The 23,412-nt window shown below is 38.1% G+C and overlaps 2 protein-coding genes and 1 pseudogene across 3 annotated transcripts; 1 reads left to right on the top strand and 2 right to left on the bottom strand.

Annotated features, from left to right (window-relative positions):
• Window positions 1-3,929: 3,929 nt before the first annotated feature.
• LOC142526078 (uncharacterized) lies at window positions 3,930-10,245 on the top strand (annotated as a pseudogene).
• A 4,750-nt stretch (window positions 10,246-14,995) lies between these two features.
• On the bottom strand, window positions 14,996-18,693 carry LOC142526775 (sphingoid long-chain bases kinase 2, mitochondrial-like). The gene is made up of 12 exons (XM_075631352.1): window positions 18,461-18,693; window positions 18,229-18,305; window positions 17,735-17,788; window positions 17,600-17,659; window positions 16,991-17,068; window positions 16,838-16,884; window positions 16,684-16,724; window positions 16,484-16,568; window positions 16,268-16,382; window positions 16,037-16,159; window positions 15,858-15,958; window positions 14,996-15,474 (listed from the first exon to the last, which is right to left on the bottom strand). Exons 1-12 carry the CDS (start codon window positions 18,606-18,608, stop codon window positions 15,345-15,347), a joined length of 1,059 nt encoding a protein of 352 aa, XP_075487467.1. The 5' UTR covers window positions 18,609-18,693; the 3' UTR covers window positions 14,996-15,344.
• A 734-nt stretch (window positions 18,694-19,427) lies between these two features.
• LOC142526785 (C-terminal binding protein AN-like) lies at window positions 19,428-23,412 on the bottom strand. Of its 2 annotated transcripts, XM_075631374.1 has the most exons (8): window positions 22,734-23,412; window positions 21,952-22,120; window positions 21,738-21,868; window positions 20,437-21,243; window positions 20,230-20,277; window positions 19,821-19,934; window positions 19,571-19,684; window positions 19,428-19,487 (listed from the first exon to the last, which is right to left on the bottom strand). In XM_075631374.1, exons 1-7 carry the CDS (start codon window positions 23,304-23,306, stop codon window positions 19,613-19,615), a joined length of 1,914 nt encoding a protein of 637 aa, XP_075487489.1. In that variant the 5' UTR covers window positions 23,307-23,412; the 3' UTR covers window positions 19,428-19,487; window positions 19,571-19,612. The 2 variants fall into 2 exon arrangements, with proteins under 2 accessions (XP_075487489.1, XP_075487488.1); XM_075631373.1 differs by having other exon boundaries at window positions 19,428-19,684.

The raw sequence follows: 23,412 nt of genomic DNA, 5'->3' as shown, positions 1-23,412 counted from the left end.
CAATACTTCTTTTGCTCCCAAATCTTTTAAAATTTAAATTCCAATGACCAACACTTCATACCCGGCCTAATTATTTGTGCAAGGAAAGTCTAAATCAAAGGACAGAGAAGTTTTTACTCCGAAAGAAGATGTAATCACCACTCTTGATGTCAATGTTATCTCAGTATTTGGACCCATCAAACTTCAAAACCCAAGTTAATGCCTCTGTTGTATATACCAGAATATTAGCCTCTGGCTCATTTTTTTATCTCAGTGGTATGATGGTCTGCTAAAAAATCTGTTATTGTTTTCTCCTTTGTGGAAAATAAACTAACGAAAACTCAGCTGACTTTCACTACAAAAGAAACGGAGATTTGCAACCGATTTAGAGACCGACAGTAATTTCGGTCTCTAATTTGAAACCGCAATTAATAATAACGGCCGTTACATTTATTTTCAGATTTAATATTATTTTTATTGCTCGATTTTTTATTCTACTCACAAATTAGAAACCGAATTTATATTTAGGTCTCTAAGTTGAGACCGACTTATTTTGTCGGTCGCTAATTTGAGACAGAAATATGAAAGTGGTCTCTAATTTGAGACCGAAGTTATTAATATCGGTCCCTAAATTTATTTTCAGATTTAATATTATTTTTGTAACTCGATTTTTTATTCAACTCACTAATTGGAGACTGAATTTATATTTAGGTATCTAAGTTGAGACCGATATATTATATCGGTCGCTAATTTGAGACAGATATATGAAAGTGGTCTCTAATTTGAGACGAAAATAGGAGAGTGGTCTTTAATAAAACTTAAATATTTTTAAAAACCCCACTGCTATTTCTCTTGCACCAGTTATATCTCAAAACTTAAAAACCTTGCGGTTTCAATTCTTCCAACACCATCCGTCTACCGTCGCCGCCGACTATAAGGGTGTCTTCCATAGCTCCTCCGTTATCTGATTTAGAGGTATTTTTCTAAATTTTAAGTTGTTTTTCCTCCTCTTTTGATTTTTTTTGGAGAAATTGACACACAAATTATTGTACTGAAAATCCTTACTCACGTTGCCGCTTCCACGATGTATATCAAAGCCAGAGCAAGGGATCACCGAAAAAAGAAAATTATATTTCACATGGAAGTTTTCAAAAAAAACAAAATTAAAAATCTCTCCTTTATTTAGGACAAAAATCTGTTGGGGGATGTTGAGAGGAATCTGTAAGAATTCTGAATTTGAAACCACGACGAAAACAAATAGCAGAGAATACAGTGCTGCTAATTTTAGCACCATTTTCTTCTTTTTAAATATTTATTACCCAAACACAAGTACCAGCAATGGGGGACCGGACGTTTTGGGGGTGGGGGGAGCCACATAGGATAATATGACCACAAGAATTTCCGAGATATCTCAAGCTACTACAGAGGGGGAGGAGCCACATATTCCATCACAGGATGCCATAAACGACATATATTATGAGGTTGTTGGAGGGATGAAGAAAAGATGCATTTATGGACTTGGATCCCAAGCAAAAGTTGCCTTTTCTCATGATACGTCTGCTTCTACAGGAAGGGTTCGTCCAAGTAGCTCATGTGTTGAGATACAAGAGTTGAGGGCAAAAAATGTAGATTTGAAGACTCGAGTTACTGAATTGGAGGAAAAGATGCGTGAATTCATGGCTCGTATGGTGTTTTCGCAAACACTAGAACCTCCTTCTGCTTTTCCAGACTTTTCTTCACCTATTATAGATTCTGATAAGACTCAAGCTCCTTAGACACAGTCCTAGTAGTTAAAGTTTGAGTTTCGATTGGATTGACTTGTAAATGTTTGGAAGTGGTTGAACATTTTGTAGAATGAATTGACATTTGTTTTGGATATTTGACACTTGAATAGTTGGTATAAATATTTGTGTTGATTTTGGTGTTGATAAATTGTGGCTTGGAATAGTTGTATTGATGTTAATACTGTGTTGTGTGTTTTGGATGGTTATATTGATTGATTATGAATATTGTGTTGTGTTTGGATTGGTATAAATAACAGTAGCAGGGGGAAAAAACAATAATACATAGCCAGCTAATGACCGTCCCAAATGTTTTGAGCTAAAAAAAAGCCAATATACTCAAAGTTTAGCTGTGCCAAGAATCTTTGCAGCCTTTTTAATCTATGGGGATTTAGCTTCTATTATCGCTTTGAGTTTGTTTTTGTCCACTTCTAATCCTTGCTGGTGCACCAAAAATCACAAGAAATTCTCAGCTTATATGCCAAAATTACACTGCAAGTGATTGAGTTTTAAATCATGTTTCCTCATCCTCTCAAAGCTTATTTTCAAGTATTCAATGTGATACGAGGTTTTAACAGACTTCACCATCATGATATCATAAATGTATACCTCCACATAACGCCCAATCATATCATGAAATATAGCATTCATTGCTTGTTGGTAACTTGCACCAGCATTCTTCAAACCGAATGAAATTACAAAACATTCACGAGCCAATGGCCCCAAGACATCTGATAATAGTCTTTGAAATTTCATCCTCTGCAATATTGATTTGATTATAACCAGAAAACCGTCCATAAAAGACAATAAATCGTTTTTGGCTACTGAATCAACCAACATCATGATTATTAAATGCCTACTCATCTTAAACCTCTAGAGCTCGATACTGTTCGTTTCGACTCGTTTACATCCGTAATCATCTTCTCCTGAGAATAAGGTAAAATAAGATACTATATAACCCCGAGGATAGATATTATCACAATCTAACATTTATAGATATGGCTTATGAAATTATGGTCGTTGTGCATGCCTCAAACTAGGCCCGTATAGGTCTTGTATCACTTTCCTCACTAATGGAATATGGTAGGATAAAACTGATATGTTGCCCTCGATTGTTAAAATTGGGGTTAATACTTGGGTCATCCATGCTATTCTCTTTTGCAAATGAATACTCATACATGTCAGGTTGTACATCATGAGTATTAAATTCATAAGAGATGTTTATAGGATGTTTTCCATAGCTGCGATTTCTACTCCAAATTTCTTCTTCTCTACGACATGGAGGAGTATACTCTCCTCTGTTACTTGTTATATGAAAGGTGGAACTATCAAGCGACGTGCTTCGCTTGCTTGAATATTTTCAGAGGATTGACCTTGTTCAACATCAGTAATTTTGAATTATTCTTCTCAGTAAAAGGATGATTTCGGAGACAATACTTGACCATTTCTTTCATGTTTACCATCGTCATCTTGCCAAAATCCTCAAATTTCTTATTCAACAGCATATCCAACATTGGCTGGATACTCTATATCAACTCAGTATTTCAACCATCCCCATGCAACCTTGCCTCATCTATCACACTCTGAACCAATCATCCAACATTCACTTTCACGATCCTTGTGCTCTAGATGTCCTTCTGGCTCTGAAGGCCCACTTCAGTTCTTTTAAAATTATTTCTTCTGGGCGGCATCTTTCGAGTTTACCGGGCGTGAAACCTTGTTCGACGATAATTTCTGTAAAAGCGCAGGCATGACAGGTGCCAAAGGCGAGCAAATGGGCCAAAGTCGGTTCAATTCTCCCTGATGGGCTCGGCTTTTATTTAAATATTTCGGGTCAACAATTTCATATGTAGGACTATTTCGTTCTCAATCCTGGGCCGTATGCCAATCCGTGCCAAAGTTTTCCAGGCCCAACTAAAAACTGGTTTATATAATGGACCAAGCCCAACAAGCAATCCGATTAATTAATCCAAACCCGGTTCCGTTGTGTTCAAGGATTTTACTACATCATCTTACAAGAACCTATAATTATCTATTACAATCCTGATACATTAAGTCTCCTACTTGGACAGTAAAATCTTAAAGCTAATTCCAGATATTTCAAAATTCTTCACTGCATATCTTCATTGATTTTTTTTTTAAATCGTAAAACCTCATCTTGAACACTGAATGCAGTTGGCTGCAACAATGTCATCGAAACACCAAAATTGTTCATCAAGGATCATCATATCGTTGATGCTGGCCAACTTCATCGTCTTCTCCTTCTTTTTATTCATCTTCAGATCAGCTTCAAATGTCAAGCCCCTTTGTTTAAGAGATCACTACAATAACAACGATACTTTAATTAGAACAGTAGATTCTCAAAACCTTGTTGATTCCCTTTCGAAAAACCATACAGAAGTTGCACTTCAAAACCCTAGTTTTCAGGAGAGAACCTAACTCAAACACGTTGTTTTTGGCATTGGAGCTTCTTCTAAACTATGGCACAGAAGGAAAGAGTACATTAAAATATGGTGGAGGCCGGAGGAGATGCGAGGTTTTGCATGGCCTGATAAGCCGGTCGACGGCGATGAGTCTCTTCCTGAAGTGAAGATATCGAGCGATACATCAGAGTTCCCGTATTCTCACGTGGGTGGTGACCGTTCCGCTTTAAGAATATCACGTATAGTGTCGGAGATCGTTAGGTTGGAGTTGGATGATGTGAGATGGATCGTGTTGGGAGATGATGACACGGTTTTCGTGGCCGATAATCTTGTTAGGGTTTTGTCCAAATATGATCATACCAAGTTTTATTATATTGGTAGTACCACAGAAAGTCATACACAAAACTTGCGTTTTTCATACAATATGGCTTACGGAGGGGGAGGGTTTGCCATAAGTTATCCAATGGCTAAAGAACTTGAAAAAATGCAAGATAGATGCATATATTAGAAAACACACGAAAACAATTGAGCAAAAAATCTTCATTGATGTAAACTCAATCAACAGATGAGTACAAAAGCTGGAAGAAAGAAAATGCTCGGAAAAATGTTCTATTTATCACAGTAACCGCCAAGCCTTATTTATATGTGCAAAATGTTGTCTCTTCTATTGAAAACGTGTTTTTCTATAAAAACACTTTTAATACTCCCCCTCAAGATGAAGTGTGAATATTGTGAACACTCATCTTGGTAAGTTGCATGCGAAATCGAGAAGGCAATAGTGACTTAGTGAAAAAATCTGCAAGTTGAAGATGAGATGATACATGCAAGACTTTGATAAGACCACGCTGTAGCTTCTCTCTCACAATATGGCAGTCAATCTCTATATGCTTCGTACGCTCATGGAACACTGGATTGGAAGCAATATGTATGGCCGATTGGTTATCACAGAACAACACTGCAGGTTCGTTGTATGGAATGCATAAATCTTTAAGTAAAGCAAGCATCCAAGTGACCTCACATGTAGCACTAGCCATTGATCTGTATTCTGCTTCAGCAGATGATCTAGAAACGGTGTGTTGTTTCTTAGATTTCCACGAAACCAAAGATTCTCCAATTAGAACAAAGAAACCAGAGACAGAACGACGTATATCTGGACATGTTGCCCAATCTGAATCCGAGAAGAAACTAAGTTTCAGAGGTGATGAAGAGTTATAAAACAAGCCTTGTCCAACGGTGCTCTTCACATACTTAAGGACAGAATATACGGCTTGAAAATGTGGCTCTCTTGGACACGCAACAAATTGACTTAATCTATTCACCGAATAAGCCAGATCTGGTCGAGTGATAGTAAGGTATAACAAATCTTCGATACAACGAAGGATCAGTTAACAATTCACCATCTTCATTACTCAATTTCAGATTGGCATCCAAAGGAGTGGAACGTGGTTTGCAACCCAGCAGCCCTGTTTCTGTGAGAAGTTGTAGATCATAATGACGCTAACATATTGAGATTCCACTCGAAGACCTTGCAACTTCAATACCAAGGAAGTATTTCAAGTCTCCAAGGTCTTTTAGCTTGAAGCAGCTGTCCAAAAACATTTTCAAATCCACGGCTTCCTTTTTGTCATTGGTGGCTAACACAATATCATCAACATATACTAACAATGCTAAAAACACATGGCCACGGGTGCGAACAAACAAGGAATTATCAGCGTGTGACTGAACAAATCCAATCTGAATTAAGGTCGAAGAAAATTTGGCAAACCATTGCCTCGAAGCTTGTTTAAGGCCATAGATGGACTTGTGTAATTTACACACTGCACGTTTGGGAAGAATCTTCCCCTTTCGGTGATAACCAGGAGGTAGAGACATGTAAACTTCTTCAGAAAGATCACCATGTAAAAAAGCGTTATTGACATCAAGTTGAGTTATTAACCATCCCCGAAGTGAAGCTAAAGCAAGTAGAACTCGGACTGTAACAAGCTTTGCAACCGGAGAAAATGTTTCAAGATAATCAATTTCCTCTTGTTGCGTGTACCCTTTAGCAACTAGACGCGCTTTGTATCTTTTTAGACTACCATTAGCATGAAATTTTGCTTTATAAACCCAACGACATCCAACCGCAGCCTTCCCAGGAGGTAGGGAAACAATAGACCAAGTCCCATTCCCCTCGAGAGCTTCAAGTTCAGTGGCTATGGCTTGACACCACTCGGGTTTAGCAATGGCTTGAGAAAAGGATTGGGGTTCAATGACAGACGAAACATTATTGATAAAAGTGGAATAAGTTTTGGATAGGCGAGCACCACCAAGAACCATTGATAGGGGATGAGCAGTGGACGATGTGAGAGAAGAGTTAACAGCATAACAATGGTAATCACGTAAATGAGAAGGTTTATTGACAACTCTGTATGACCGAGATGAATGCTCAGGTGCTGGAATAATATCCTGAACAACAGGTTTCTGCGTAGGAAGAACACTATAAAAAAAACATCTTGATGTGCAAAGTGAGATGGCTGGTCCATGAAAGGAAAAATGGTTTCATGAAACACCACATCCCTACTGATGTACACCTCATTAGTAAGGACATTGAGGAGTTTATAGGCTTTGTAACCACTTGGATATCCTAAAAAGATGGATTTGACGGCACGAGGGGAGAATTTGGTACGATGACTCAAAAGAGTAGAACCGTATCATAAGCACCCAAAAACTCTCAAATGACCATACAAAGGTTTCTTATGGAAAAGAAGTTCAAAAGGGGATTGATTTGAAAGTAAAGAGTACGGTGTGCAATTGATGAGATAAACTGATGTAAGCACACAGTCACTCCAATATGGTAATGGGATGTTGGATTGAAACATCAAAGATCTTGCCACATTCAAGATATGTTAGTGTTTTCTTTCCACAACGGAATTCTGTTGTGGCCTTTCAACACAAGAATGGGAAGGAATGATCCTTTCGGATTTATAAAAATCAGAAAAACTAAGCTCATGTGCATTGTCCAATCTAACAGATTGAACCTTATGTCCAAATTGAGTCTGTATCATTTTGCAGAAAGTTGGAAATATGCTCAAAACATCTGATTTAGACTTTAGCAAATATATCCATGTAAAACAAGTGTGATCATCAACTATGGTTAAAAAATACTTGTATCCCTCAGTGCTTAAAGGAGTAAAAGGACCCAAACATCAATGTGGAGCAATTGAAAATGAGCATCACACAATGTATTTTGTGAAATGAAAGGTAATCGCTTTTGTTTGGATAAAGGACAAATCGAACAACGTATTACATCATCATGTCCTAAAGAGTGAGAACCAAAATCATGTCCTAAAGCTGTCAGCTTAGAAAAAGATAGGTGACCCATTCTATAATGCCACAATTGTGATTTTGATAGGGAAACATTACAGATTGTTGGAGAGGTTGTTGGAGAAGGAGAGTAGGAATGACGCAGAACGTATAAGTTTCCCATCATGCTACCCATCCCAATCATTTTCTTGATGGTAAGTGCCTGAATAAAACACGAATCAGAAAAGAAACGAACTGAGCATGGAATTTTACTAGTCAGTGAGCTGATGGAAAGTAGATTGAAATTAAATTAAGGCACAAACAACACATCCTCTAAACACAAATGATGTGACAGATTTACGGAGCCAATATGCGTGGCACAAACCACATAGTTATCAGGTAAGGTAACCTTTGAAGAGAATGCCTTGCTCGAAGATAAAGAACTCAGAGAGCAGCAAATATGATGAGTTGCCCCTGTGTCCAAAATCCAGCTTGAATTAAGAGAAGGACTAAGCCCAAAAGATAAGGAATATGTACCAGTAAAGCAAGAAGCAGAGGATTCAATCTGTGGTGTGGATAGTGTGTTGGGATGACCAAGCTGAAGTTGTGAACTCAAGAGGGTAACGAGTTGTCTGCACTGATCAGGATTCAGAGAACTTGTCGTTGGTTGGCTGAGGGAACAAGAGAAGTATGTGTTTGATTGACGTGTATCGGTCGACCACCATTCCATTGTTGTTGTTTATACTTCGGATGACCAACATGATATCCATGAACCTTGTAACATTTATCAATGGTATGGCCTTTAAGATTACAATGAGAGCACGTCGGTTTATCATCAGAATTCTCCTTACCATACTGATTCCCCTTTGCCACAGCCACCACAGAAGATTGTTGAGTGAAAGAGTGTTGGTCAGTAGAGAAGTTCACAGAAGATCCTAGGATGTCTTGATGTATGGACCGCTGCCTTTCTTCTTGAACCACCAACGAGAAAATCTTAGAAATCACAGGTATTGGGTCCATCATCAATATTTGAGCACGGATTTGCGCATAAGACATTCAATCCCATCAAAAACTGCATCACACACTCTTTATTCTGATAATTGACCCAATCTTTCATTGATCCACAATTACATACAGAAACAGGTTGAAAATCCTTCAACTCATCCCAAAGAGTCCTCAATTTTGTGTAATATGCATTAATATCCATAGCTCCTTGATGTAAAGCGGTCAAAAGCTTTTTGAGTTGAAAAATTCTCGGAGCATTGCTCTGGTGAAACCGATCTCTCAGATCAATCCAAATTTCAGAAGCCGTAGGTATGTACATCAGGCTATCTGATATTTTGCGGCTGACAGAATTCAGAATCCACGAAATTACCATGCTATTACAGCGATTCCAAGCTCCATACAGCAAATCATCCAGTTGAGGACGTAAACAAGTATTATCAACGAAGATGAGCTTATTTTTGGCAGTTAACGCCATCAGCATAGCTCGACTCCAAGTGTTGTAGTTAGTACCTGCGAGTGGATGCGAAACTAACACCAATCCGGGATGATCTCCATTCTGAAGGTAAAATGGACTGGTTGAATCTTCAGAGACTGCTCGGCCGCTGGAATTGTTCACAGCTTGAGAGGAAGTGGAGGCTTGATTTCCTTTGGCCATGGACGATCGGAACGACAGCTCAGTGAATTATTTGCTCTGATACCATATTAGAAAACACAAGAAAACAATTGAGCAATAAATCTTCATTGATGTAAACTCAACCAACAGATGAGTACAAAAGCTGGAAGAAAGAAAATGCTCGGAAAAATGTTCTATTTATCGCAGTAACCGCCAAGCCTTATTTATATGTGCAAAATGTTGTCTCTTCTGTTGAAAACGTGTTTTTCTATAATAACAATTTTAATAGCATAGAGAGATACCCTGCATTGTACGGCTCAGATGATAGGATCCACGCTTGCATGTCTGAACTTGGAGTTCCTCTCACGAAGGAAGTTGGATTTCACCAGGTTTGATTTGATTTCTTCCTCGGATTCGGTGGTAGTAACGGGTGGCATACTAACATGTCTCGTGCATTTTTCAAATAATGATGTCAATAATAAAAAAAATTACAAAAAGTTAGTTTTTTTAAAAAAAATATTTTTAAAGAAAGTAACATAAATTTTTTGAGTAGGTCTCTTGTAACACGGTCTCACGAATCTTTATCTGTGAGATGGGTCAACCCTACCGATATTCACAATAAAAAATAATACTCTTAGCATAAAAAGTAATACTTTTTCATGGTCAGCCCACATCTATCGCGGCCTTATCAGGGCCATTGACATGGAGATGCCCACAAGAACTTTTCTGGATTGGTACAGAGTAGGTGATGGTTCTGGTTTGATATTCAACACGAGACCGTTGGGAAGGAATGCTTGTGAAAGGCCATCAGTTTACGTGTTATCCAACGCCGTGTTTAACAATGCAACAAACAAAACGGCTAGCGAATACGTCGTGTCGGAGTCAGAGACGAGCTGCAACTGGAAGATGGATCATGATCCTTCTAGTATTTATAGAGTGGAAGTTTATAAGAAGCCTGATCCCAATTTATGGGACAAGGTAAACGGACTATATCTTCAAAACAAAATACATTAACATGGCTAGACAGGTGGTATTCTCTCGTTTGCTTCAATTCTCAATTTTCTTTTTATTTGCAGCCTCCAAGGAGAAATTGCTGCAGAGTGCTTCCAACACAAAAAGAAGGGACGGTCGCAATTGACGTTCATGAATGCAAAGAAGGCGAAACAATTTGAAATTTGAAGATTGCGCAGAAGTAAATTGAAATCAATGGAACAAATAAAATATTTTATTGATTTCTCAAACAGAAAAATAAATGAACATGACCAATCTAAATAAATAAATGTACTGAAGAAAATAAAATGTAGCAACAACGGAAATACTACAAAAAGAAATGGTCCACTAAATGTTCTAATCTGCTATCTCGTCATTTCCCACTGCCACATCAGGTGGGGCTTCTTCCTCCTCGGGGTCATCAGGCATCTCTGGGTCTATGAAATCTGCCAGCTGCATCTGAAGGCTATGATTTTCTGATTCCAACTCAGCAATCTGTTCCCTGTGGGTCAGAATCTTTCCTATCGCGTCATTCAATTCATTTCTTGCGTGTGCGCAGTTTGTTTCATTCTTCTGGATGAGCTTCTTCTCTTTTGCTTTCCTTTCGTCTACCTCCTTGGATAGCCTTTGGTTATTCTCAGATAATTGCATGATCACATTCCAGGATTCTTCAATTTTTTTCTTATCCCTCAGCCGGGCTTGACGAGCTTCAGACAGTTCTATGGTGCGTCTATCCACTTCCTCCTTAGCTTGCTTGGCTTGACTCATCGTTATTTGTAATGACTCTCGCAGTTCGCAGTTATGTTCTTTAACGAGCTCGAACATTTGGAAGACCTCGTCAATTCTTTTCTCTGCTGTCTCCAGTTTGGTAGTCAGATTTTTCACTTGTTGCCTCCTCTCAAGATTACTAGCTCTCAGCCTCCTGATAGTCCTATCCTGGTGTCCTATAGCCAATTCCTTTAAATGTATAGCAGCCTGAGCGCGTGTGCGATGCTGGTGGTAATCCAACTGAATAGTCTCCGTAAGAGTAATCGGGGTCACTTTCTTACGAGCGGTGACACGAAAACGAGCCATTTCCTGAAACAATAAAGAAAGGAAACGCTCAGAATATCAAAAATAGGATAAAATAAATATCAAGAACTAATAGAGCAAGGTATCGAAATTTATATGTATTTTTCGAAAATTTCCGAAAATAGGAGGTTAAAGCTGGCCGGTTGACTCGATAATTCGGCCGAGTTGACTCGCTGGGTTGACTCGCCGGAGTACGGTCGGAGCAGAGGCGTATGTCGGCGACGGGGTAGGGGTTACGGAACCGGTGATGGCATGGCCAGAATCGGTCGGAAAACTGCCTAATTTGGCCGGAACTCGCTCAAAATCGGTCAACTCCCTTGAAATTGGGCGTTTTTGATTTTTTGATCCGATCCCAAAATTGATTGTTGAGAAACGTTACCCATGGATTGTGTATCGTTTTTGTAAAATTAATTTAAAATCGAAGTATGATTGGTAGGGTAATTGGACAAAACAATATTCGGCGTTTAGGGTTTACACGCCCTATTTCTTAGATCTGAAATTACGGCTTCACCCTAACACTAAATCTGAAATTGGTTGAGGGCTATTGTTCGTTTCGTCGAGACGATTTCGGAACTGGTCTCTGATCGAACACACGTTACCGGAATCGGCGGAAAAGCTCGGCGGCGCACGTAAGGTGCTGTTTGGCCGAAATCCGAATTTTTTTTTTTTTGAAACTCGATTCTTCCACTCGGATTTTGAACCTGGCGGCTCTGATACCACTTAAATGTCACGCCTCAAAACTCGGGATTTGACACCGGCGTTGTTCCTCAATCACACAATCGAAAAACAACCAGCCTCGTAGTACAGTATAAACCGAAACCAGTTTATTTCATAAATTCGCAAAAACAACCATTGTCTTTACAACTGAATAAATTGAATAAATTGCGGAAGCGTTTACAATTAAAATAAACCTACTAAAATTCTTAAATCCTTGCAGCAAAATTCTCAAAATTTAAATAATTTCACCAGCCCCAAAATTGATCCGACTCTTCTTCCTCAACCTGTTCCTCTGTTTTATCTTCGGATTTATCTGGGAAGGTTGTAAGTGGTGAGTATTTTGGGAAATACTCAGCAAGTGGGGGCCGTTCGAGTACACAACAACATGCATATAAAATTCGAAATACGTACACACACACCATGCATAAATTGACTCATACCACATTCATATCCTTGACCTGACACTGAGATTCCTCTACTTTCAATGGTTTACTGACGTCAGTCCTAAATTTTTATTCATCTAAGGGGGCGAGGCCGGATCGGTTATATCCCCACCGTATGAGGGTCATATCATAGTTGTGATTCTCTCCCATATCAAGTTGAATCATCACAGTTTCAACATAAAACTCATGCACAAATCGTAGCCAGAAGGGGTAGAAGAAGAATTGTACTCGACCGAAATTTCGAAAATACGAAAATGCATACACCGAAATTACACATTTAAAACAAGCCCACTTACCTTAGATATCGTAGAAAACGTGAATAGAGGGAATTCCTGCACTGGAATTTCGAACCCTAGCTTCGGGGTTGGACTGCAGCAGCGCTTCGCTTCTTCGCACACTGAGAGAGCAAGCTCTCGAAAATCCTAAGAAAACTAGGAGAGAAACTCGAAAAACGGGAGTAGAAAATGGTGTGAATTTTCGAGTTATAGGCCCTCTTATTTATAGGGATTGGCTGCTATCTCGATAGATGTCATCCGCGCGTTTAAACTTGAATCAAATCTCCATCCAAAATCGTGATCAAATCTAAATTTTATTCTTTATTCTAGACCTAAATTTCGAAATTCATGTATGTATCCCAAGGATAAATTTCGAAATTTATGCTTTGCCCAGCCTGCAAAATTTCAACTTTTGTGTCTAATTCCCAATATTCGGTAGACTTTTTATTTCTTAAAATAATAAAAATTATATTTCTTAAATCCCACAAATTTGCTGACTTAAACCCGAAATTTAGTAGTATTTTTCCCAAATAAGATTTTGATTATTTTCCTAAAATCCTGGTAGTTAAATCTTTCCCAAGCTGCATTTATCGTGTAAACTTTTCCCTTTATCTATGATTTTCGAAAATTTCCTAATATTCTTTCAATATTATTTTCGAAAATCCCATGATAAAATCCTCAAGATTTTTAGTTCCAAGATTGGGTTATCTTCTTGCTTAAATCTTTATCCAGGTATATCAAATCTTAGATCTATGTCCGGTAAAATTATGCATATCTCAAATTCCGAAAAAATATACACGATATTATTTAAATTCTTGAGTTCCAAAAAATGCCACATCACAAATTCCGAAAATCTCGCAAATTTTGGTACAAAATATTATCATGATAAAATCTAAAATCCTGGATTTTACAACCTGTTTGGTTGTTGATCTGACCTCAAAGTCCTCCCATTTCATGAGTTCATATTTCACTTTTCAAGTAGATAACCAAAATTGGTACAGTTTCTTTTGAATTCACTTAGATCTCGAAAGGAACTGGCTGGATCAGCAAATTCACAATTATTTTCGTAAGCATCAAGTGTCAGATTTCCTGAAGCATTAAAGAAGAGCAGGATTAGTTTTTCCTTGACTCATTCGTTACCTTTAAAAATGAATAAAAGGATGTCCATAGCTCAGGTGATTTCAAAACACACCCCACAAAGAAGCCAAACATTTTCCAACCCCAAGGTCCCAAACATGGCGAACTGCAATTTTTTTAACAGCATACGAAGTAGAGGGATTCAACTTTGTCACCAGGCCATTCCATCAAAATGAAAAAAAAAATATTAATCATAGATGTCTAAAGCACATGGCTACCAAAAACACACTTTTCCTTGTCAATAAATGATGAGTCAAAATGACAACCTCACTTTCTCGAGAGGAAAAAATGATAAAATTCCCTGTCGCAAAACCTAAAGTCGAGATTATCCCTGTAAAGGGTTACATTGGGAAAATTCTATGCTACAAGGGGTCAAATTCATCACATTTAGTGTGACAAGATTTGGACCTTTGAATGATGAAAATAACTAGTAGATGCTCCAAGAAATATGTGGACTCACATGATCCAATGACTTTAAACTTAGGGGGTGTTTCTACAGGCGTAAGCACAAACGCATACTTACATAGATGATAACCCACTTACCTAAGTTAAATTTGCACTTTTTGAAGTAATCCACTAAGACGAATCAAACACCAATCTACAGATTTTATGTTCCACGGGTAATTTGCAATTTTACTTTGTACAAGGCTCATTTGCCATTTGCAGATGCAGATATATTCAAGAGCAATTATTTCATTAGTATCAGTATTTTACCAGTGACAAAGTATGATCTTTTGAAGTCCTCTTTGATGGCTGCCACAACCACAGCCCGATCAATCTTTCCTAAACCATCAATAGAAAGCTCTGTGACACCTCATCCTGTATCCTCGGTCCTCGTTGGAGAACGGAGGAAAGAAGCAGCTATACCAAGAAATTCAGAGCCATACCAGGCGATTTTGAGCAACACATTTTCCGATTCAGAATCTTGATTAGTTTTACTCTTTGCACAGCCTCGGATTTGTTCACTTTCTGGCAATAGTTAGGACTAAAAATCTGATGGTTAGAATAGAGGTTTGGAGAGGGAGGGATAAGCACAGGTCTGAATGAAAGAAAAGTGTCCATCGCAAAAAGCTTGCAGAAAAGAAGAGCGGTATCAGTAGCAGCTTTCAACAAATATTGTCCATAAAATATTGTGTGCCAATCAGACGGAAGACTTGGCACTCCTGCTACCAGATGCAGAAGCAAACGAAAAATACGTGGAATTTAAAAATATTCAATATAAAATAAGGTTTTGATAAACAATATTATATTCTGGTTGGCAAGAAAAAACACAGAGAAATGAGGCGAGCTCGCATCGCAATTGATAATCCAGACAAGGGTGAGAAATAAATATACACTGATAGAATAATGTCAAAGAAAATGATAACACTACAAAAAAGTTCGAACTTTATTTCACAAGATCAACCCCATTTTACTCAACCAGCCACGAAACATCATCTTAAATCTAGTCAACAACATGGATTTGCCAGAAGGACTCCTTTTTTCTTTCTCATGTTGAGCGCATCTTCTTTCTTGTGATGTTGATTCTGGCGAACAGCAATCCGGCAGGCAATAGGAAGCTTGCATTTATTGTTGTGTTACAAAAAGGAGCAGGTTTCTTCACTCATGTTGAGTTAGTCGGGAGGAAGTTAGCGTATCATTTCAATAGCGCCAGGTAATATGCTAAATTTCCTTGGAAGGAAGCCTAAATATTCCCCGTCCGACTGGACAAAGATGTCGCCACTACTTGCAATTTCCTGGACTTCAATTGAACATGCTCTGGAAAATAGAATAAGCGTTAAAGCTGGTATACCAGGTCATATAAACCAGAAGAAATATACCAAACGAAGCCAAAAAAAATTTGCTATATCAACGTAAATAAATCAAGAAGAAGTCAACATGCAAGCTTCAAGCAATCTAAATTTCACAAGTTGAGAACTTTAAAATTGCCACTAAGCCACTAAGTCGGTCATTAAAAATAATTGTGTTTCATCTTAGTAACAAGTTCAAACATTTCTCAACAACTTGAAACCTCATTTACTTGCCCGAATTACAACTTTATCAGATACAGAACACTTATCTTCAAAGTCCACGACAGTGACCAATGAGTATAGAATACAGAGGAATGGACAAATTATAGTTTTCACGTGAGAGATGGGTACCTTCTTGAAGATACATTGTTCACTGATAAGTGTGTACCATTGTATAGCTTATGCAGTTTGAGAACAAAGTCATACCACTTGAAATCCTGAAGAATGACCACCTGGACAGGTATGCGAAAGTAAAGTTTTTGCGACAAAAAGCAATAGACGTGGATAAATGAATTATGTCAACATTTCACCTCAAAGTTCCCACTAGAGGGGTCGGCATTTGGGGAAATCTTCATTCCACCACCAAAATATTTAGCATTTCCAATGCAAAGAGCCGTTACTTGGGAGTATACTTCCCAATCACCATCATCAACCTTGATGAAATTAACAAAATGTTAGCTTGTATTAAGACAAGAATAACTTAAGGCAAATTATTTAAGATTTTGTAGAGATCTTGCACAGGGAAAAAAATCAAAATAAACCTTAATTCTAAGGTCTTGGTTATGATGACTGAAAAAAGCTTGCAAAGCTCCAATAACGTAACATAGATTTCCGAACTTTTTGTATCTTGAAGCATAATAACCAGCCTTGGCACTCCTACAAGGTTAGAAGTACAAGAAATAAAAATCAAGATGGATTTTTTAGTACAAAACCATAGTTTATTACTCCATAATAGATGCACACAAATTCATCCTTACAAATGAGCATCAGCAACATTTATGAAATAATGTGGTTCGCCACTTTCTCCACTAATGAATCCAACATCAATGTGAGATCTCATCCCTGAAAAATTACTCAATAGAGGAGAAGAAAAGGGCACATAATGCGGTAGAGCTGCTACTTATTACAATGTTGACAAGAGTAGAAATCTGGTAAAGCGCTAGCAGACAACATATACCTTTAGCAATTCGGTCAATGGAATCATAAGGATCATTTTTCCTGATAACACCAAAAAAAAAAAAGAACATCTGTTTCTTTCTTCTCATGTGCGCATGAAATTAGAAGTACAGAAAGCCAATCAGAAACAACCAGCTGCGGGAGATTGAACTGACCATCCCAATGTTCTTGCAAAATCGGAACCAGTTCCCAAGGGGATAAGCTGCAGAGAGAACAGCAGATAAAACTTATATTCCAATGATCAAGTCAAAAGAGATTAACGCATTAACTTAAATATGTTAGAATTTAAACACACAAGTATCACTTACACCAAGAGCAGTGGTGTGGACAGCAGTCGAATCATTATTAGCAACAGGTTTACCTCCCCAGAAAAAGCCATTTACAACCTACAATTTTCAAATTAACCGGGTCATACTTTGTTACATTGATATTAGAGGCCACTTTTAAAGCAATATACAGTTTGTCCTTACAATGAATACATGATGGTTCGTGAGATATGATGTTAAAAGAGTTAAATAGAGAAAAAAATGTGAGATGTCAAAAGCCCATATCCAGGAAAGAGAAGCTATCCATTCACATATTATTAAGACGAAAACAATTATATTTGCATCAACATATGCCACAAATGGTTATACAAATAAGGGCTCGTGGTATGAACTAACAATATGGAACATCGAACAATCTTGCAAGCTCGTGTATTAACCCCTTCAGCTATTTCTTTACTCCAAACCTCCGAATTATTTAAACACTTAAATGAGGAATTGAAATTCGTGAAGATAATGTCCTGTGAGTTAGTGGCCAAAAGATATCAGAGATAACATGATGATGTCACCTACAATGTAATTCTATTGTGGCAGCAATAAGTTATTTCATGCTGTAGCCAACTAGAATCTATCTGAAGTATAAATAAAATATACCTCGTGAAGAGTTCCATCACCTCCAACAGCAATTATCGCATCAGCACCCTCACGTATAGCCTGGTTATATAATAAATTTCGATTCAAATAATTGATTATTATGAGCTTACACATACATTAGACAGTATTTCTCACCTCCCTTGTGATGTCTATCGCATGACAAGGACCAGCAGTCAAAGATTCACATATCTGACCATAAGAGGGAAAAACATTCGAAAATTACTCCATGGAAAATTGAAGAAGCACGTGAGTGAAGCTATGCTAACCCACACGCAAAAGTAAGCTACGCTTATGTCAAAATAAAAATAGCAAACACGACAATATATTAATTTTATATGCTGTGACACACAGATAGCAAGGGCCATGAAATTTTTTCAAATTCATCGACTGAGAGTTTATGGTAAAGCCAACCGGAAAGAACCATACCGCAGAAGGGATAGGCTATCTGCCAGTTACAAGCCAAACCAGCAGAGTTCAATGTAAACAGAAGAAGAAACTTAAGCGAAAAGAAAGACTAACACCACCATTGATCATTATAGAGGATAGAAATTAAGCTTATCATGAAGCAAATCACTAGTTAAAATAACTCGGTATTCGAATTAATAGTTTTGAATAAAAATATTTCTCACATTGCATTCAGAACCAAGGCGAGACTGCAGGTAAGGCAACAGCTTTTTCCACTCCTTACCCGTCCTTCCATTAGCTCCTGCTCAGAGTCAGCATTTCTAAATTTCAGATTTCAGAAATTTCAAAACTCAAACTGCAAACACTGCAACCGTGAGCGAAACAGTGTGCCCCAAGCCTACATCCATTTTTTTAGCAAGTCAAAACCTGATAGAGCGTGTGTAAAACACGAGATACCTCGAGGATTTACTACGAATACGATGTCGCGGCGGCGAGAAGCTCGGCCGGTGCGGAGGACTGAACGATCAGCAGCGAGATCTGGAGCCAGAGGCTGTTCTGCGCCGATAAAGGAGGCTTTAGCCATAGGCACGCTTGCCAAGATCATTTCCAGACGCAGCAACTTATACGGTTGTTAACAGATAGATACGTGTATAACAAAGTGCGCGTTAATTAATACAATAGAGAGAGAGATTAATTACGGAGAATTGGATAAGCAAGAGATCGATTCAGCATATTAAATGCATTAATGTATTATATAACATTGCAATCAACGCCATGTAACAAGTCACGAGTATTTGCTAAAATTATCGAGTATAAATCATTATGATTATTTCAGGTAAATGGATTTAAAAGACTACATTTTTTTAATAAAAATTATGTAGCAGAATAATAATTACATATAATCAGTTTTATTTAGAAAAAAGAATTTTGATGATTTTTTTAGATTAGGCACTAATACACTACATTTCAAAGGTGTTAAATTACTTAAATAATTAACATATTAATTAAAACATCATTTTTACCAAGAATATTGAACTTGAATTAAATCGACTCAAAATTTAACGAAATTTTTAAAAATTTATCGAATTATACATACAATCATCCAACAATTTTTATCTTTTGTTAAAACATAAAAATTGACTTTCGCTTTAAAATAATCAACTTTTTTTTTAGTTTGTAAGATCCAATAAATAAAAAAAAAGAAGGAAGGATAACATTGAAGTAAAATTAGATATATACCTAATAGTTTTTCTTTTCTTTTATGAGATCTGATAGGTTTTTGAATGTGAAGAAATGGAGGTGGTTTCATACACAAAGTTCGGTCTTCATGCTTGCACTCGATGGGGAGAGACCCAAAATATGCACCAGAAGTCGTTGGTCAAAGAAAAAACTCAAAGAGGAATGAATGGCCAACACCCAAAAGTGGAAGAATTAGATATCATTGAAATTGAGCAACATGGCTTTTCCAACAAAGCCGGTGCATCTATCATAAAATTGCATCCGTGATTTCAGCACAAGCATTTAATGCATTACAAATGATAAGATCTTCTCAGACATATTACAAACCTTAATCAAATTGTTAAAACTGATCGTTCCAACTCCAAAGGCCTAGTCAAGCCAGCGGGTGATACCATCTTCGCCTATGGATGCAACAATTTCAACACGCACATCCAATATGCCCTGCAAATCATCGCGAATAGAACATATTTCATGGAAAGTGTGACATAAGAGAAAATATAATACTTCATAAAATCAGGATTTGTGTAGCAGCAATTCACAAATTAATAACACGGGCACTGTCAAAATGAGAACTTACCAAAGGATTTCTGCAGTTCACCAACTTACAATCTTCCAAAGAACCTTCAATTGTCCAACTCTCCCAGACATCGAAGCTGTGGCTAGCAAATACAAATTCCATTCTTCTATTGATCTGCAAAATCAAAGTTAATATTGAGATATTAAAAGTTCCAATTATTTCCTAATTGTCATGTCAAGAACCACGCATTATTTGGAAAGAGAACTTGGACAAACTCAATTATACGATAACAAAAGTCAAATATACAGAACTTGATTAACTTTTATGCTTTTAAACCCACATATTTAACCATTGTGAGTAGATTAGTTTATTTGACAGATCCTAAATATATCATCACATCCTACCCCTTCCATCATTCTTAGACACTCGAGAAGTGCGTGACGACATATTTACAACTCAATTGCAATACCTGTAACAGCTTTCCTCCAGCTGTAAATGATCTGAACCCCATTGAATCCTGCAAAGCATGGTTATCAAAGATAAAATAATTAGATTTCTTACATACCATTCTCGTTCACTATGTTCTGTAACTTTTAGCTCTTATACATCAACAACCACAGAAAGCAGATCATATCAAGTACAACAAAAAAACAAAAGAAAATCTCAATCTACATACCTTGCTTCTGAATTCAACGAGGAACTGTGCAGCAGGATCTCTTTTTGTGACATTTGGAAACGTGTCAAGGAACCAACCACCACCTTGAATTCTTTGCCTAGAGACATGAAGCGCAGGACGATCTTTGGCATGTAAAGCAATAATACAACCGTCTTTCAGCAGTTCACCAGGTTTTTCACAGAGTTCTAAGTAAGGAGTCAGGATAAGCTCTGGAGGTGATTCTGCTTTTGAGTCAATTGATGTCTTCCTGTTCCTTGAATCCTCGGGAGAAGCAAAACGTGAACTGGAGCTCAACACCTGATCTGTGCCACTCATATTAGCGTCATCTTCTCTGTAAGAAGTATTTACTTTTTCAAAAGTCGAAGAATCATCCGTTTTATGCTGAGATTTTTGGCGCCCATGCCTCTTTTTAGCCTTCTTACTCGATCTGCTTCGCTTTATTTCAGATCTACTGGAAGTATTTTGAGACAAAACAGAACTTTGGGTATGGGATGATGCCTCTTTTGACTGATTTAAAGCCTTTTTCTGGGAGCTTTCAGCTGGTGACTGAATATCTTCAGCCACTCTATCACCAACAGAACCTTGGAATGAAGTTTCATTGCCAAGCAAATGATGGTGTTCATTCACAAATCCCAGATCACTTTCCAATTCCTCCTCATCATCATCAGATACAGCATTGTTTGGGATGACATTATCCATGAAAAATTTCTGTAAAATGGAAATTGCCTTTTCTCTTATCTCCATCCATACTTCTTCACTATAATCTGCACTTCGAGGAAGTATCAGAACATTGGGCATTTCCCTCACCTGAAATTTGGTGATAAAATTGCAGTAAAATGCTAGAGAAAAGGCAATATGATTATCCCGATTCCTGAGAGATGTCAGGGCTTATATTCTCAGTGGTGGCAGTTACAGTATGCGAACAAATGACCACGGAAACCATATTAGTAATTTGAACCCAAAAAAATGCAATAATGCATCACTCTGTCAAACCCTATATACCACCCTTCCTTTGGTTTTCTGAGTACTTATACCAAATTTTAAATGTGATCCCACACATACACCCCAGTATGAAGGACAGAAAAAATCGAAATACACAAGCTTTCAGTTAGAGGGGTTGCTACATTTGATATGGGCAAGATTTGCATAAAAACAAAAGCAATAAAAACCTTCGAGAAACAAAATAAGTTATCATAATAACAATCATATCCAAAAGAAAAATGCAATTTCGTATCTCTCTAAACCACATATTTATAATTTATCACATCCATACCCTAACAGGCTAACACTATTTGTCATACCCATGCTTCCATCCACTGTGGCCCTTCAGCACCATCCAGGGCACAGCCAGCAAGCGTGCCATCAATCAGCAGTTGTTTCACAGCACAATCATCCAGCAGCTGGCTGCTACAAGTATTCACAAGAAATGCCCCTTCCATAGAAATATCATCCTTATAAGGCACGGGGTTCAAAAATCAAGGACCACAGAATCTCACAAGCAATTTATTAATTTACCAGGCTTTACTTGTTGCAAACAATCTCCATTGATAATTTGAGTTGTTTCATTAGTCAGAGCACAGTGCAGAGATATGAGGTCGCTTGCAGCAAGTAAGTCATTTAGAGTATCCATTCTTCTCGCTGCAGCTGGGAATGTCAATGAAGATCTACTCATTCTACCATTGTCCTAAACAGGTTCCAGAAACAAACACCTTAATTAGAAGATGATACAAGGAGAATAAACACGTGTAACTGTATGAATGTCCCTATCAAATATGCAAAATAGCTGAAGTCAATGAAACCAAGACATAATTTAAAAGTACAGAACTTTATACTCGAAAAGTTAGCATAATAATCAAAAAAGAACTTTTGGCTCACCGAAATATTGATACAACTGTTGGTAGCCAGCTTAGCTAATATGCGGATTAAGCATGCAACACCGTGAAATTAGCAAAAAAATGCATCCAAAAATAATGTTAAACTAGGTAGAATCAACAAGAACATCACATTGCATAATCGAACTGATTGTAAACTACAAAGTACAATTAATCACAACTATTTAAAGTGAAACGGTAGCTTAACAAGGCAGTGAATGGCTATACTACACAGGGGAAGATATACAAAAGTATAAACTGAATAACAGTTTCCAGAACTCCTTTAGCTGTAATCCATACCGATAAACCAATAATGAACTAAGTAAAACTACAAGAAAACAATTACAGTCCGCATAGTTCGGCAATGAAAATACGATAGAGCAATGCCAACTGCCAACACAAATACAATTAAGTAGTTCAGCATACCTCGTGAACATCAAAATAGAGCACACTCATCTTAAACGCCAAGCTCCTATTAGCCAAAGACGTCGCAGAGGCAGATCTACCAACAATCCCCAACACCAGACCACGGCATCGGCGCATTCCACGACAAAGTGGCTGCACTGAGCCGAGCCACCCCGAAGCCGAGAGCGCGCGTCGCGACAACAGATGCGTCCGCCTAAGGAGTCCCAAAATAAGCGCCATCACGGTATCCGCCACCTCTTCCGCACGGCTGACGTCAACGTGGATCATCCGGCTCAAGCCAAGGTCGGAAGCTAAGGCTGAATCAACAGCACGGTCGGCCGAACCGAGGCAGAGAATCAACTGCCAAGGGCGGAGTCGCCGCTGAGCAGCGCGCGGGAGGAAGGCGAGCGAGTGGAGAAGCACAGCCGCCGCAGATTCGATCCGAGACTCGGCCAACCTGCTGAGAGGCACATGCTCCACGCGCGCGATTCCCGACAAGCATTGCTGTTCAAGTACAGCGTCCTCGATGCAATTGAGCGATACCAGCAGAGGGAGGGGATGAGACTGAGCAGTGGAGATGTTGCGATGAGGCATTGCTGCAGGAGATCTCTTACTCTCTGCAAATCTGCGTAACAGCAATATGTGTACGAGGCCAAAGCATTTTTTTTTGTTTGAAATTTTGCACTGGGAGCGCTGAAGT

The sequence above is a fragment of the Primulina tabacum genome, chromosome 15 (genome assembly GCF_025594145.1).
Source record: "Primulina tabacum isolate GXHZ01 chromosome 15, ASM2559414v2, whole genome shotgun sequence".
NCBI lineage: Eukaryota > Viridiplantae > Streptophyta > Magnoliopsida > Lamiales > Gesneriaceae > Primulina > Primulina tabacum.
The sequence above is the reverse complement of the archived record's forward strand: the minus strand, read 5'-3'. Positions and strand labels throughout refer to the sequence as shown.

Bases quoted from the DNA above. Each gene is read 5' to 3' on its own strand.
- LOC142526775 (XM_075631352.1), bottom strand. From the start codon at position 18,608: ATGATCTTGGCAAGCGTGCCTATGGCTAAAGCCTCCTTTATCGGCGCA. The intron at 15,959-16,036 runs GTGAAATGTTGA...ATACCTGTCCAG, and splicing joins CCTCTAGTGGGAACTTTGAG to GTGGTCATTCTTCAGGATTT. The intron at 15,475-15,857 runs GTACCCATCTCT...TCTATTTTCCAG, and splicing joins AACAATGTATCTTCAAGAAG to AGCATGTTCAATTGAAGTCC.
- LOC142526785 (XM_075631373.1), bottom strand. From the start codon at position 23,306: ATGCCTCATCGCAACATCTCCACTGCTCAGTCTCATCCCCTCCCTCTG. The intron at 21,869-21,951 runs GTAAATTAATAA...TTTCTATGGAAG, and splicing joins TTTGCAACAAGTAAAGCCTG to GGGCATTTCTTGTGAATACT. The intron at 19,935-20,229 runs GTATTGCAATTG...TTGATTTTGCAG, and splicing joins CTGGAGGAAAGCTGTTACAG to ATCAATAGAAGAATGGAATT.